At 44.7% G+C, this 14,502-nt stretch overlaps 1 protein-coding gene across 1 annotated transcript in view; it reads right to left on the bottom strand.

Moving 5' to 3' along the window:
* Positions 1–870: 870 nt before the first annotated feature.
* Positions 871–14,502, bottom strand: part of stk31 (serine/threonine kinase 31) — a 49,225-nt gene continuing 35,593 nt past the window's right edge. Inside the window, exons 19-24 of the mRNA XM_003222151.4 lie at positions 14,147–14,272; positions 13,237–13,323; positions 12,858–13,007; positions 10,982–11,107; positions 10,125–10,193; positions 871–1,931 (exon numbers count right to left, since the gene is read on the bottom strand). Of these exons, the coding sequence (XP_003222199.1) occupies positions 1,617–1,931; positions 10,125–10,193; positions 10,982–11,107; positions 12,858–13,007; positions 13,237–13,323; positions 14,147–14,272 (873 nt within the window). The 3' untranslated portion in view covers positions 871–1,616. The remainder of the gene's footprint in view (positions 1,932–10,124; positions 10,194–10,981; positions 11,108–12,857; positions 13,008–13,236; positions 13,324–14,146; positions 14,273–14,502) is intronic.

Here is a 14,502-nt window from a genome sequence, read left to right on the forward strand (position 1 = left end):
AAGTTGAAGAAGGCAGGAGTTTGCTGATGAAACCCAAATGGTACTAATATGGAAAGCTATCAAGTTTTCAATACTGTACATTGAAAAACATGCCCTAAACAATTAACTGCATCTGGAACCAATTCAATTTTTTACCATTAGCCAACTGCTAATGGCACAGTGCACAGGAATTCATGACTGTATGTGTGTGAGAGTAAAATGTGAATGGAGAATTTAAGTATTGGGACAGTCATATGTTTCCAGAAGCAAACAGGGCTCCAATCACCCCATTTGGATTCAACCAACAGTTTCATGTGGAAGCCTGTTACAGAAAAGCAAGTACTTAAACAAGATATCAGATGTACAATCTTGAACTGAGCAAAATAATTATACCCATATATACACTTAGACATGGTGTGTCTCTGACCAAATATCTCTGTGGCCCATTCTTAAACTGCAATAGCTAACTTCAACAACTGCCACAGAAGTTATTCTCCACTCCTCCGGAACAAAGCTATTCTACTCAACAGTACCAAATCAAGAGCAGCACCTAGTGGTCAGATGCAATCCGAAGTGATAGGGAAAATTTAAAAAAGACTTGTGTAGTTTATAAGCCAATGAGAAGCAATGTGGTATAGTAGTTCAGGTGCTGGAATATGACTCTGGAGACCAGGATTCAATGCCTTGCTTAGCTATGAAAATCCACTGGATGGATTTAGGCAGGTCCGACATTCTCATCCCCAGAAAATATTGTGATAAGTATGCCTCAGGGTTGCTATAATTCAGAAATGACTTGAAGGCACACAACTTTAGAAACAGGAGCGAAGCTTCCATGCCTAGCTACTTAAACTTCCTAAGAAATGAATTCCAAAAGTCAAAAACATAAAACTATTGGCTTGCTTCAAAACTTTATTCAAATAAGTCTAATTACTTAAATGTTGCCTTTCCAGAAACAAACTGAATAGAGGAGGGAGTATTTACCTTGGAGGTGTACAGAGTCAAAGTCAAAGTCAAAGTGAAAGTTAAGTTCACAACTATTTTCAGCAACATTTATGTCAAAATATAGACACATAACATGCTGAGCTGCTAAGAGTGCTTCGGAGCCTTTGTCGCTCGCTGTTTTCCCAATCTGAATTGGTTGACAGGCATCTTATGAGCCTCCATTTACTGAGATATTGTTGGTCCTAGTAAGCATAGCAAATGATGAAGGATGATAGGAGTTGTATTCCAGCATCTTCTGAAAAGTCAGAAGTTGCCAGGCCCAATCGTACAGGAAAGATAGGTGAGGAACAACTACTATCTTTGTCTTTCAAATGTTATCTACTTGGACCTAAAAAGAAACCATCTCTTAAGGCAACCTGGCAAATTCACTAACTAGGAAAAGGAAGACTGCCATTTCTGGAATGCAAGTGAAAAGAATGTTGACTGCAGAATAATTAAACATTAATGAAACTAAATTCACAACTCCAATGTGAAAATCAGCTGTCCAAGATGCATCAGTTAACTCAAAAATATGCAAAACCAAAGCATGAAACAAGTACATATAAACGTTCTAGATATTCTTAGATTTTAAAGTTATGAGTCTAGAAAAGTTGCCTTTGGAGTTCTCAAATTATGCTAACAAAATTAAATTATGTTTAGTCTGAATTTACACTCTGAGTTCTAGTCTCTGAAGCTACAATTTCACTATCCTGCTTGTCTTCGGACACAACTTCAGTAACTTCTCTTATTGCACCTTCATTTCCACATTCAGCTTGTTCATGTTCCAAAGGAACTGCAATTTCTGTATCTTCTGTTCTTGCATTTTCATTTCCACATTCAGCTTGTCCATTTTCCTGTGGGAGTGAGATCATCTCAGGCAACAGGAAACAGTCATCATTCAGCACCTGCTCCGCGGTCATTCGATTATTAGAACAGAGGAGGTTTGAGAGCAGAGATTTAACTTTATCGTCCTAAAAAAAAGGCCAATGACAAAACTGTAAAATGAGATCATACAAGGCAAGAAAAAACAGCTATCAACAACCTAATGGTGGATGCTCATCACCCCAAGTTCCTCAGTTGAAGCTTAGTAATATAGTTGAAAGAGGGATGCCAGAAGACATCTGTGGCCTAGTCTAGAAACCAGACCAGGCCAAGAAACCCTTTGCTGTTGTGTTATATGTGCACCCATCCTTGAACATGGCTTGGCAGATTCAATCAGTGCAGACTTCAGTGTCTCAATTTCTGACTGTTTATCTGATTCATGCCATCTTGCATCAATGATTACAGAAAGAATGAGAAAACTTTGGGGGCAAAGTATTAGCCACTACCACCTCAAAGGATGTGAAGTGGTAGACCCATGCCTACTTCTGTTATTGGATTCCAGCCCATATTTGGAATGAGTAACCACCACCACCACCATCATCATCATCATCATCATCATCATCATCATTCCTCGCTTTATCGCCCAAAAGGGGACTCAGAGCGGCAGGACATAAAAAAATGGGTTGCTTACCTGTAACCATGTTTCTTCGAGTGGTCACCTGTGAAATCCACACAATTGGGTCTCCTGCGCCTGCGCAGACAGTTTAGGAATTCTCTAGAAGCTCTTAAAGATACGTTTTTTGGCGTGGGCCCCGCCCATGCCTCCCCTGAGTATATATAGGCAGTGGGAGGAGCCACCGCCTCAGTTCCCCAGCCGCAAGAGGCAGCTGAAGACTGGGCATGACGAGCTGCAGGGAGGACGGGCGGGTTTGTGTGGATTTTACAGGTGACCACTCGAAGAAACATGGTTACAGGTAAGCAACCCATTTTTCCTTCATCGTGGTCCCTGTGAAATGCACACAATTGGGTGATTAGCAAGCTACTAACCTGGTCCGGCGGGCGTCATGCCACACATGAAGACAGCACCGCTCTTCCGAATGCCCCATCTCTCCTGGACACAGCATCCACCTTGTAGTGGGAGACGAATGTCGAGGGCGTCGCCCAGGTTGCTGCTCGGCAAACCTCTTCCAACGGAACGCCCTTCGTAAAAGCGCACGAAGTGGCCACCGCTCTCGTGGAATGCGCTTTCAATGTGGTCGGTGGTTCACGGCCAGCAAGGTTGTATGCTAGACGTATTGCTGCAACAATCCACGCCGAGAGTCGTTGTGATGTTACCGGGAGGCCCATGGCATCTTGTCTATATTTTACAAACAGATGTGGGGACTTCCAAAAGGGCGTGTTCTATCCACGTAATATGCTAGAGCCCTCCGCACATCCAAGGCATGGAGTGCGTGCTCCAATGGAGAAGCCAGGTTTTGAAAAAATGCTGGAAGTATAATGTCCTGCGACAGGTGGAACTTCGACACAACCTTCGGTAGGAAGGAAATGTCCGTGCGTAAGACTGCCTTGTCCTTGTGGTACCGGAGGTAAGGCTCGTCGGCCCTGAGCGCACAGAGCTCACAGGCGCGCCTCGCAGTAGTGATGGCCATCAGAAACGCCGTTTTCCAAGATAGATGACACAAGTCTATGGTTGCCATGGGCTCAAATGGTGGTTTCGACATTTGGGATAGAACCAATTCCAAACTCCATGCTGGGGCTGGTGGGGAGACGGGTGGAAATAGGTTCTTATGTCCTTTCAAAAATAGCCGAACCCACGGATTCCCGAAGCAGGAGGGTAGACCGGCCTTACGGCGGAACCAAGAGATGGCTGCCAGATAGCACTTGATCGAGGAGATGGATAACCCCTTATTCGAAAGTGAGTGAAGGAAATCAAGTACTACTGGAATGGGAGCCGATGATGGATCGGTACCCGCCTGCTTAGCGAATTCCGAGAATCGCTGCCACTTATAAGTATAAGACCTTTTTGTAGAGTCCTTTTGTACAGCTGCGATGATAGCTCTCACAGGGGCTGAAAGTAGGGCTGTATCCTCCATGCTGTGAGGCGCAGGGAGCGAGCATCCGGGTGACGAACAAGACCGTTGTGGGTTGTCAGAACGTCTGGCCTGAAGGGCAGGTGGTGAAATGTTCCCTGAGATATTTGGAGAAGTGGTCCGAACCATGGTGGCCGAGGCCACCACGGTGTTAGAAGAATGCAGTCTGCGTTGTCCTGAAGTAGTTTTGATACAACTCTCGTTATTAGCGGGATAGGTGGGTATGCATAGAGTAGGCTGGGTGCCCAGGTGTAGAGAAACACATCGCCCAGACATCCCGACTGGGTGTTTGGCGGCCATCTTGCGCAAAATAGATCGCACTGGCGGTTCTCAGGAGAGGCAAACAGGTCCACCGTCGGTCGGCCCCATATTCTGAAGATGGAGTCCAGTACCTGCGGGTGGATCCGCCATTCGTGGCAAGCGCCGGGGGTTCTGCTCAGCTCGTCTGCTAGTTCGTTGTCCTTTCCGGGGAGGTAAAGGGCTACCAGATGTATCCCCCTGGTGATGCACCAATTCCAAATCTGTAAGGTTAGGCGTATCAGTTTGCGGGACCGGGTTCCACCTTGTTTGTTGATGTAAAACTTTGTCGTGGTGTTGTCTGTCAGCAAGCGTACCACATGTCCCGAAAGCGGGGACCCGAAAGCTCTGAGAGCTTTCTGGACCGCTAGCATCTCCAGAAAGTTGATGTGCTGACTTTTCTCTGTCGGTGACCATGTTCCCCGAACTGTGAGGGTGTCCAAATGGGCTCTCCACCCCAGAAGGGACGAATCTGTGGTTAACGTCGCTGATGGCCTTGGTTGGCGAAACGGCATCCCCTTTTGTACATTGCGTCGATGCGTCCACCATTGGAGAGACTCGCGAACTTCGGTGGGCAGGGAGAAAGTGGTCTTTGGATCGTCGTGCAGGGTGTCGAAGACTGACAAAAACCACATCTGCAACGGGCGCATGCGTAACCTGGCGAAGGGTGTGACGGCCGTTGTAGAAGCCATGTGCCCTAGGAGCGATTGGATAGTCTTGGCTTGAACGCGGTGGGTGCTTAGCGTCTCGAAGATTAGTGATCTTAAGGCGATGAAGCGGTCTTCAGGCAGAAAGGCTTTTTGTCGGATGGAGTCGATAAGGGCCCCAATAAAGTGGACCGATTGGGATGGCGACAGGCACGATTTTTCCCTGTTGACCACTAAGCCGAGGTCCTGCAGGAGAGACAGCGTAAGATCAACATCAGCAATCAATCTGGTTCTAGAATCCGTGACCCGAAGCCAATCATCAATGTAGGGGAAGACTGTCATTTCCTGTTGGCGGAGGAAGGCGGCGACCACGGCCATACACTTCGTAAACACTCTTGGGGCGGTAGACAACCCAAATGGGAGAACGTTGAAACAAAAACAGCGATGACCAACTTTAAAACTAAGGTATCTGCGATGAGAAGGCCTAATCCCGATGTGAAAATAGGCGTCTTTCAAATCCACCGTTGCGAACCACGCACCTTCCCGAATGAGAGACAGGATCACCGGGAGGGTGACCATACGAAATTTTCGGGGCCTGATATAGAAATTGACATCTCGTAAGTCTAGGATGGGGCGCAAACCACCATCCTTTTTTGGAATTAAAAAGTAACGAGAAAAGAAACATTTTTGCAGGATTGGACCGTGTAGCCGCTGAATAGCGCCTTTGGACTGGAGAGATTGAATTTCCTCTACTAGTGGGTCCGAAGAGGCTGTTCCTCTAACTCGCCCCGTGGGGGGCGGCGTGATAAATTCAATAGCGTAGCCTCTTTCGATGATATCCAAGACCCACTTGTCAGTTGTGATTTGACGCCAGGAGTCCAAAAACGGGGCCAAGCGGTCCTTAAATTTTGGTTGGGCTTGAGTTGAAGCTTTCGGCTTGGTGAGCAAATTGGGGAGAGGCCTTCCCATCTCTATGGAAGAACTAGTAACACCAAACTTTGAAACTCGAGAAACAGAACAAGTGGAACTTAGAGAACTTTCAGTAGCCTTTAATGGCAGTGGGCTAAATACGCCGTCTAGGGGCGTATGACTGCCTGCTCCTACCCTGTTGCCGACGCCTGGACGAGGATGCAGGTCTTCTAGCTGCAGCTGGTTGGGTAGGTATGCGCGGCCTCGCATTCACAGGCACTGGGCTAGCGCGTCTCCGTTGAAAGGATGAGTAAGAGGACCACCTCTGCCTGGCCTGCGTCCCGTACTGAGAAGGGAAGCCAAATCTATGAGCGGTTTGGCGCATCTGGTGGGTGCGCTCAAGGCTCGAGTCGGTGTTAGGGTTAAACAGGCCAGACTCATCAAATGGAAGGTCTTCAATTGCCGCTCACGCAGAGGGGGAAAGGCCAGATGAGCGTAGCCACGCATGTCGACGTAAGGCAATCGAAGCAGCAAACAACTTGCCAGCCGAATCAGCTGTATGTTTGGCCAATTCCTTTTGGAGGCCCGCTAGTTGGCATGCCTCCTGCTTGAACGCCTTGGCCAGGCGCAGCTGCTCTGCGGGTAAGTGGTCTAGAAGGGGAGCGATTTTATTCCACAAGTAAATTTGATATGCCCCCATATAGGCTCCATAGTGAGCCAAGCGGGCGAATAGGCCAGCTGATGTATAGACCTTTCTTCCCATGGCATCTAGCTTCTTTCCCTCTCTGTCCGCAGGGGCGGTCTGAGATCTCTGTGTTGGACACGTCTGAGAGACATCTACAACAATGGAGTTGGGTTTTGGGTGTTTACCCAGCCACTCAGCCGATGACAGGTCCATACGATATAAGTTATCCGCTCTCTTCGAGATCACTGGAACCATTGAGGGTGCCAAATCCGGGGCCTTGAGGAGTTGTAGAAGGTAAGGTAAGGTAGGGAGTGGCGTGGTTATAGCTGTATGCTGTTGATCCTGTGAAAAGACAGGGTCGTCTACCAAAGAAGGAGCTCGGGGTGCTGGTAGGTTCAATGCCTTGGCCAGCCTTGTAATAAGGGATGAGAAGCTTTGGGCTGCTTCAGCAGCATCCTCTCCCTCTGCATTGTCCAGTTCCACAGTGGCAGGTATTTCCCCAGGCTCTTGAGATGAAGCAGAATCGGACCCAGAGCCCACGTCAACGGTGGGAGGGGCAGTAGCTCTAGAGACTGGAGTCACAACCGGGATGGAGGGTGTAGAAGCTTGGGGTAGAGCTATCTGACCTTGACTGGCTGTAGCTGCTTGGGATGGAGCTGGAGCCGGGCCCATAGCTGGGCCTATAGGTTGATCCATTTGTATTTGCTCAGGAGGAACCCGTGCATCGCGGTCTCTTCGCGAGGGGCGGCTTCATCACCTGAGCGAGCGTGGGGCCATCGCAGCAAAATAATCCTGTGTGTAGATAGGGTCTCCCTGAAAATAGTAAGGAAAGGGAGATCCCGAGCCATATACGGACCCTCTAACAGATGAGCTGCGGGACCGGTAGCGCCTCCTGGAATCCCCGGATCCAGAGCTCCACGAATCCGAGGACGGTGAATAATAGTGCCTCCTATGTGCCCGATGGCGATGGGTGCGTCTGGAGGAGGAGCGTCCTCGAGATGGAGCCCTGCCGGTTTCATTACTTGGGCTGCTGCTTCTGGCACCTCCTGCGGTAAGGCCGTTTGCAAGGTCTCGTCAGGCCTCCTCCCCACGCTTTCTAAGATTGGCGTCGGGGGCGTGGTTAGCAGTTGTATCTCTGCTCCAGCCGAAAGTCCCTCCGATGACGGGAGCGTCGGAAGCGAGGATGAGCTCTGGAGGGAGCGGGCTCGCCTCAGTTGGCTCGGATTGAACCGTCAGGAACATGGGAGTTGCAGCTTGGCCGTTCCTGGGGCTGACTCCCTCAGCACCTGAAGCGGAGGATGATCGGGGGAGGGGAGGGTGATCTATCGGGGTAGCTGAGGCATCACGCTTCTTGGATTTTGCCCCCTCGGTCTTCAATTTCTTTGACTTGGACTTCTTTAGAGGGGGAGCGCCATCTCCAGCCTCCTTTCCTACAGGTAAGTTTGCAGTCTGGGCCCCCGTGACGGAAGGTGCTGTGGAGTTTGGGGTATCAGACGCAGCTCTCTTGGGGGCTTGCGGCGCCGGCGGCAAAAGGGCCTGCTCATACAGCAGCGCTTTTAGGCGCGTTTCCAGATTTTTCCTGGCCTGGGGGGTAAATGATTGGCAAATTGCGCACGAGCGTGCGGCGTGCCCCTCACCGAGGCAGAGCAGGCACATCGAGTGTCCATCGGTGTCCGGGAGTTTCCCGCCACACTGAGAACATTTTTTGAATAAAGCCGCCATCTTAAGTGAAGGGAAAAGACAACTGGCCTGTTGAGTGGTCAAACGGTCCGAGATCAATACCAGGGAGTAGCAGAAGTCCAAATCGTAGTCCAGAGAGTAGTCAGGGAAAGTCCAAGGTCGATAACCAGAATGAAGTATTTAGAATAGTCTAGCACTAGAGCAAAGAGAAATTCCTAACTGCCTATTGCGGCAGAAAAAAGGAACTGAGGCGGTGGCTCCTCCCACTGCCTATATATACTCAGGGGAGGCATGGGCGGGGCCCCCGCCAAAAAAATGTATCTTTAAGAGCTTCTAGAGAATTCCGAAACTGTCTGCGCAGGCGTGTGCATTTCACAGGGACCACGATGAAGGAAGCATTAGTATACAATTAAAAATATACAAACATACAAACATTAAAACAGAGTTAAACACAAACAGCACTAAAAAATTCAGTTAAAATCCATTAAAAAAGCAATCAAAATTAAAAACCACAGCATCCCCCGACTAGATCTTACACACCTTCATCTTTAAATGCCTGTTTGAATAAAAAGGTTTTCGCCTGCCGCTGGAAGGACAGCAGATAGGGGGCCAATCTGGCTTCTACTGGGCAGGAAGTTCCAGGGTCGCGGAGCAGCCAGTGGAGCTGCTGCAACAGGAGGGTTGTCCGCTCCCTGTAGCTAGTCTTAGTTAGCAACCTGACTGCAGCTCTCTGGACCAGGTGAAGTTTCTGAGCACTCTTCAGAGGCAGCCCCGTGTAGAGCGCATTACAGTAATCCAGACAGGATGTAACTAAGGCATGGACAACCATGGCGAAATCTGGCGTCTCAACAAATGGGCCCTCCTGGCCACCACAAATACCTGGGCCTACAAGTTCAGCACCGAGCCCAGCATGATCCCCAAATTGTGGACCTGTGTCTTCAGGGGGAGTGTAACCCCATCCAGCACAGAATGGACCCCTATTCCCTAATCTGCCTTCCAAGTGACCAGGACTACCTCTGTATTTTCTGGATTAAGTTTCAATTTGTTTGCTGCTCTTCCACATCTTCCACATTGCTTCTGCATGATTTTGGCTCAGTTTCATTTCCGATAAACAAAGCCTCTGACAAAAAGCTATGTTTTGCCTAAGTTATTCTATACCTGTCCAGCTCTCCATTCCCCTTTAGCTGGAAGATTTCCTTTTTTAGCAGCACTGACACTGATGAAGTAGGACTGAAGAAATACAGCCTTTCTCTGCTGTGTCACATCAACCTATCTGCAGTAATTAATGCAATAAAACTGAAACCTGGAAATATGGAATCTGCTCTAGGAAATCCTACTGTAGCTGAGTATCCTTGTCTAAAACAGGTAATGTAAACAACCCTCCAGGACCCTTTACTGAGTTTGTGAAAATAGCAAACCATAAAGAAAAGGGCAGAGAAGATAATCTTCCCTTCCCAGCTACCTGTGAAGTTTAAAAAGGCTAGATCCAGAAGCTTGGCCACTAAAATGAAAAATATTTTTTTAAAAGTGGAGAATTGAAGTCATCCCAAGAGTATTTTGGAGGAAGCCTTCAATTATAAAGTTCAAGTACTGTTTACCTATTAAAGGCTTACCTGACTGGGGTGTTTCATTTCACATAAGCCTAGTTTCTGAATTTAAAAATTCCTTAAGCTTGTCTTTTTTGTGATGTAGGAACCTGTCACTATTCTTTCTGTGATGTTTCTGCCTCTGGTATCAAATTTTCTGTTAAAGAAGTAATGCCTCAGTAATTCATCCATTTTGTTATCTGAATTATATCCATAAATATATTAAAATGGCCTAGCATCCCATTAACATTATTCATGCTTCACAGTGATGTTTCAATTTTCTTGAATTTCAGAAGGGGGATGATACCTTCCTCATACCAGTAGCTGTTGTGTTTTAGGTCTTCTTGCACCTGCTCAGTTTAAATATCTCAAGATTTATTTCTAAGTCCATTTGTAAATTCTAAAGTATTATCTGAAATATTTGAAGGAGGTAAGAAAACAAACCTACCATTATAAGGCCATCCACTTCAGGAATCCCATCCCTGTTTATTTTACATTCTTGGTTTCCAAAAAATAGCTGCAAGTTTTTAAAGAGTACAAGATTAACTTATAGAAAACATAAATGTGATTTAAAGTACACAGTTAAAACAGTAATAAATGAATACCCTTTATTTGTTGAATGGAGTACTAGGCTTACGTTTAGGTTTCTTCACTAAGAATTATTAGTACAATAGAGTCTCACTTATCCAATATAAATGGGCCAGAAGAACGTTGGATAAGCAAAAATGTTGGATAATAATGAAGGATTAAGGAATAGCCTATTAAACGTCAAATTACGATATGATTTTACAAATTAAGCACCAAAACATCATGTTTTACAACACGTCTGCCACTTGTTTGGAAGCGTGGCTGCACTTGTGTTGTTGTTGGGTGTGTTGGCTTGCTGCGCGTTGCTGCCTAGAGAAGCAGCTGTGGATCTGGGCGGGAGTGAGACTGCATTGGATAATACAGAACATAGGATGAGCAATGGTTGGATAAGTGAGACTCTACTGTATACAGGACTAGCATAGTAATTTTTTCAGAAAAGTGCCTGCAAGTTTATTAAGATATGATCAGAAGTGAAAGAGAAACAAAATGATGGGCTCATGCAGTCCAAAGAAACATAATAATCCTAGAATAAATATGTATCTGAGGAAAAGGCAAAACTTAGGAACAGTCATAAATGTAGTTCCACGCAGTGAAGTAGCAGTCAGGCATTTTTAAAATGTTCAGAAAACAGCAGTTCTGCTGACCATTTTCACCATACTTCAGAAACCAGAAATCAGATTCATTTTTAAGCACATTTAAAAATGCAAAGTTACATACCCAGCAAAGGAGGCAACCAAAAGCAAACATATCTGAAGCTGGAGATGGCGGCTGTCCATTTTTTACTTCAGGAGAAATTAAGTTGTAATCATTCAGTGCCACAGAATTCATCGCAGCACGCTGATCCTAGAACCAGTTAATAATTACAGGTTGGAATTGTATGATGGAATTACCTGACATCTACAAAAAGCCAATACCTGTGCTTGATTCAACAGCAGGTCAGAAACACATCATTCCTCCCAATGTGATCATGAAAGCAATCAATGCAATCTATTTGACACTGGGCACAGCTACTACTGTTCTAGGTGGACTGAACACTAATTTTCAGGATGATTTACTCTGATAACTACCCACCAGAAGAGCACTATTATAATGATGAACTGTAATTTGTCAGGTTAGCTGTAATTGGTCTTGTGGTACAATTGTCTCAACAAACTAACTTTTACTTTATTTCCTTTTCACATACAGATGCAACAACAAAAACAAAAATAAAGTGAGATTTGAAGGGATTACTGAAGTCATCTCTGGCACTTGCTCTCTTCATTTTGACCATCAACAAGGTAATCATTCTTGGTTTGGTTTGTTAGTCATGTAGTTGGCTTTTCTGTACATTATTCTTATTTTAAAAATGGACAAGGTGGATTCTTTGAGTTGGACCAGGGCCCCAGTCTGAACTATAGCTCCCCATGATCACTAATTCTGAAACTGAAGGGCAAACCACATGATTATTTTAACATGTAGTTTGACCTTCTAGTAAACATATAACACTGGCCAACATACATTTTGGTGCCTCAAATGTTAGTCCTGTTTCTGGATATATTTGACCTGCTGATTCCAAAAATAGCACAGGTTTTCCTGTTGGCTCTAATTTTTGAGATACAGAACATATGCCACCTATCAGTTGCCATCTCCTCACCTACAGAAAATCATGATAACAATACCTAAGAAACTAGACCTGATGTGGTCTATCCAATGCAAGTTTCTGAATCAGAGCTCAATATAACCCCAGGAATGGGCCTAAAAACCAAGACACCCAGAATGTTTCGTTGTTGTGTTGTGTAATATACACAATCCATTGCGAGGTTCTGCTTTCTAACATATCCTCTGCCCTTCCTTATCTAAATCTATTAGCTCTTGAGAAAGAGGTCTATTAGATTTTGAATGAGACATCTGTCTGTGTGCCCTTCATGACCCAGCTCCAACTCAGCACAAAACCATGCCCCATGAGTTGCGCATGTAATTCTTCAAGTTTTAAAGCCAAACATTACTATGTTGGATTACAGCTTCCATAATTGCTCTGCCTGCCTGGGAGGTACCGTCCAAAATAATAGCTTTTCAAAAGTTTTATTAAAGCCTTACACTAGAAGATCACACAAAAAATCAGGGGTGTCACTACAGAACAGGATAAAATGGGAACACTGCCCCCAAATAAGAATTCTGCATCCCTGAAGTTAACATTTACTACAAATGTCTACCACTAAAGAAACTTAAAACTTCAATTGAGCCTTCAGAAACACAGCTCAGCATCAAAATAAAAGAAACAGAAAACATTTCAAAGGGAGTCTGGACAAAGTAATAGAACAATTCTAGTTGTGAGTGATTTTCAAAATCTCACTCAGAACTTGAAGGAAATTTTCTGGAGGGAGGGTCAGATTCTTATTGGGGGGGGGGGGACAGATCTATAGAGATTATGATAGAAGATGACTAGGCTCCTCTTCACAAAGGACTGAGTGACAAAGCAGTGAGATCAAAACAGCAAACCAGTCGAAATTCCCTGGATTTTGTGGTCTCGAAAAACAGATGACTTTATGATCACATGAATCATTAACACTGATATTGCCCATCTATTTGTACTGAAGAAACCAGTTCAGCTCACCTCAGATTTAGAGAAGTCAAAATCTCCAACAATTCCTTGTATTCGATTTACAGCAAATACATTGTTTTTATGCAGTGACCCATGAACAATATCAGCGCTGTGTAGTGCGTGCAGACCACGAGCTACTCCTTTCATTACTTTCAAGCTCTCCTGGTTGAAATGAAGGGGAAAAATCTGTAAGAGATGAATCCCAAGAATGTTCCCACGACCTTAAGAGTTCAGTATCATCCAGATTCTGAACTCCAGCGCAACACACAGCAACTTTCACCACTGGCTATGCTGACTGGGGTTGCTGGAATTTGCAGTCCACCCAAATCAAGAAGTCTGCACAATTCCCACCCCTATACAAGAGGCTATACACAAATGATGTATTACTTACATCTGGAGTTAAAGGAGCAGTAGTCTGTACTATACCCAGGCTTGCTCCACCATAATAAGGGACCATCAGATATGCAACAGGATCAGACTTTGCAAACAGAAACAAAAATGGTGTGCTCAGGCATGAAAAGGAATCAGTAAGATATCAAGATTCTCAACATTTCCACATTCACTGGTAGCCGTGTTTACAAAAATAGGAGGAAATATCCTTAAACAAGTATGTATGTATGCTGTTAAGACAGGGTTGCCTGTTATGTGCCTTTAAGATGACTCGTGTGCTTTCAATGTTATGCGCCTTCATTTCAACTCTACCCATGTGCAACCTCTTCCTTGAGTTCTTCAGTAAGATTTATTCATAAAAGATTTGTCATTGCCTTTTTCTAAGGCAGCAGGTACGACTTGCATAAAGTTATCCAATGGGTTTTACTTTCCACTACTGAATGAGGATTTGAATTCCTGGAGCCATTGTCCAATACTCAAACCACTATACCACACTGATTCCCAAGGATTCTCTACTGAAACTAGTACAGCTCTACCACTAGCCTGGTTTACATTTCACCTTAAACTAGTTTCACTTTTTTCTTCTTTATTCCAGCAAGAAAGAAAGAGGATAACAACTCAATGCATTCAGAGTTCTTGAAGAACTGTCTGATGGAGTGCAATTTTGCTCACTCATCACTCTTCCAGTATACCAAGAATAAAATATAGTAGGGAGAATAGTGCAGCAAGAGAAGCTCTGATTGACAAGAAGAGCCAAGTTAAAGCAACCAAATAAATATCAGTAAGTCTGCTTATTCATGGTGAAATAGATTTTTTAAAAAACCTTGCCTACTATGATGTATCAAATCAACATCTATCCATTGTACACAAAAACTGTATATACAAAAGAGGTATGATAGCTTATAACATACCTTGCATAGAAACAAGAACATCAGCTGCATTAGACCAGACTCCTCTTTCATTTCTCTCCAGACTTTGTGATACTTTGCTGCTGTTTCTATTATTTCTGTTTCAGTACTTATATCTACAGCGTAACCCTAAAAAATAATATTTTTCGACTTGAAACACAAGTGCACATCTTGAAATACTTTTCCCCAGTAAATAGTTGAATGATATGAAACCTTTACCATTTCATAAAATTTCATTCAGAATGTAAATATACAAAATATCTACAATTATTTTTGTGAACACTAAATACTTGTTAGTTATCAATACAGCTGTAATTTTCATTTAGCAGCTACTGCACTCCAATAGTATTGTGCTTCTT

Source organism: Anolis carolinensis, chromosome 6 (genome assembly GCF_035594765.1).
Source record: "Anolis carolinensis isolate JA03-04 chromosome 6, rAnoCar3.1.pri, whole genome shotgun sequence".
NCBI classification, from domain to species: Eukaryota; Metazoa; Chordata; class Lepidosauria; order Squamata; family Dactyloidae; genus Anolis; species Anolis carolinensis.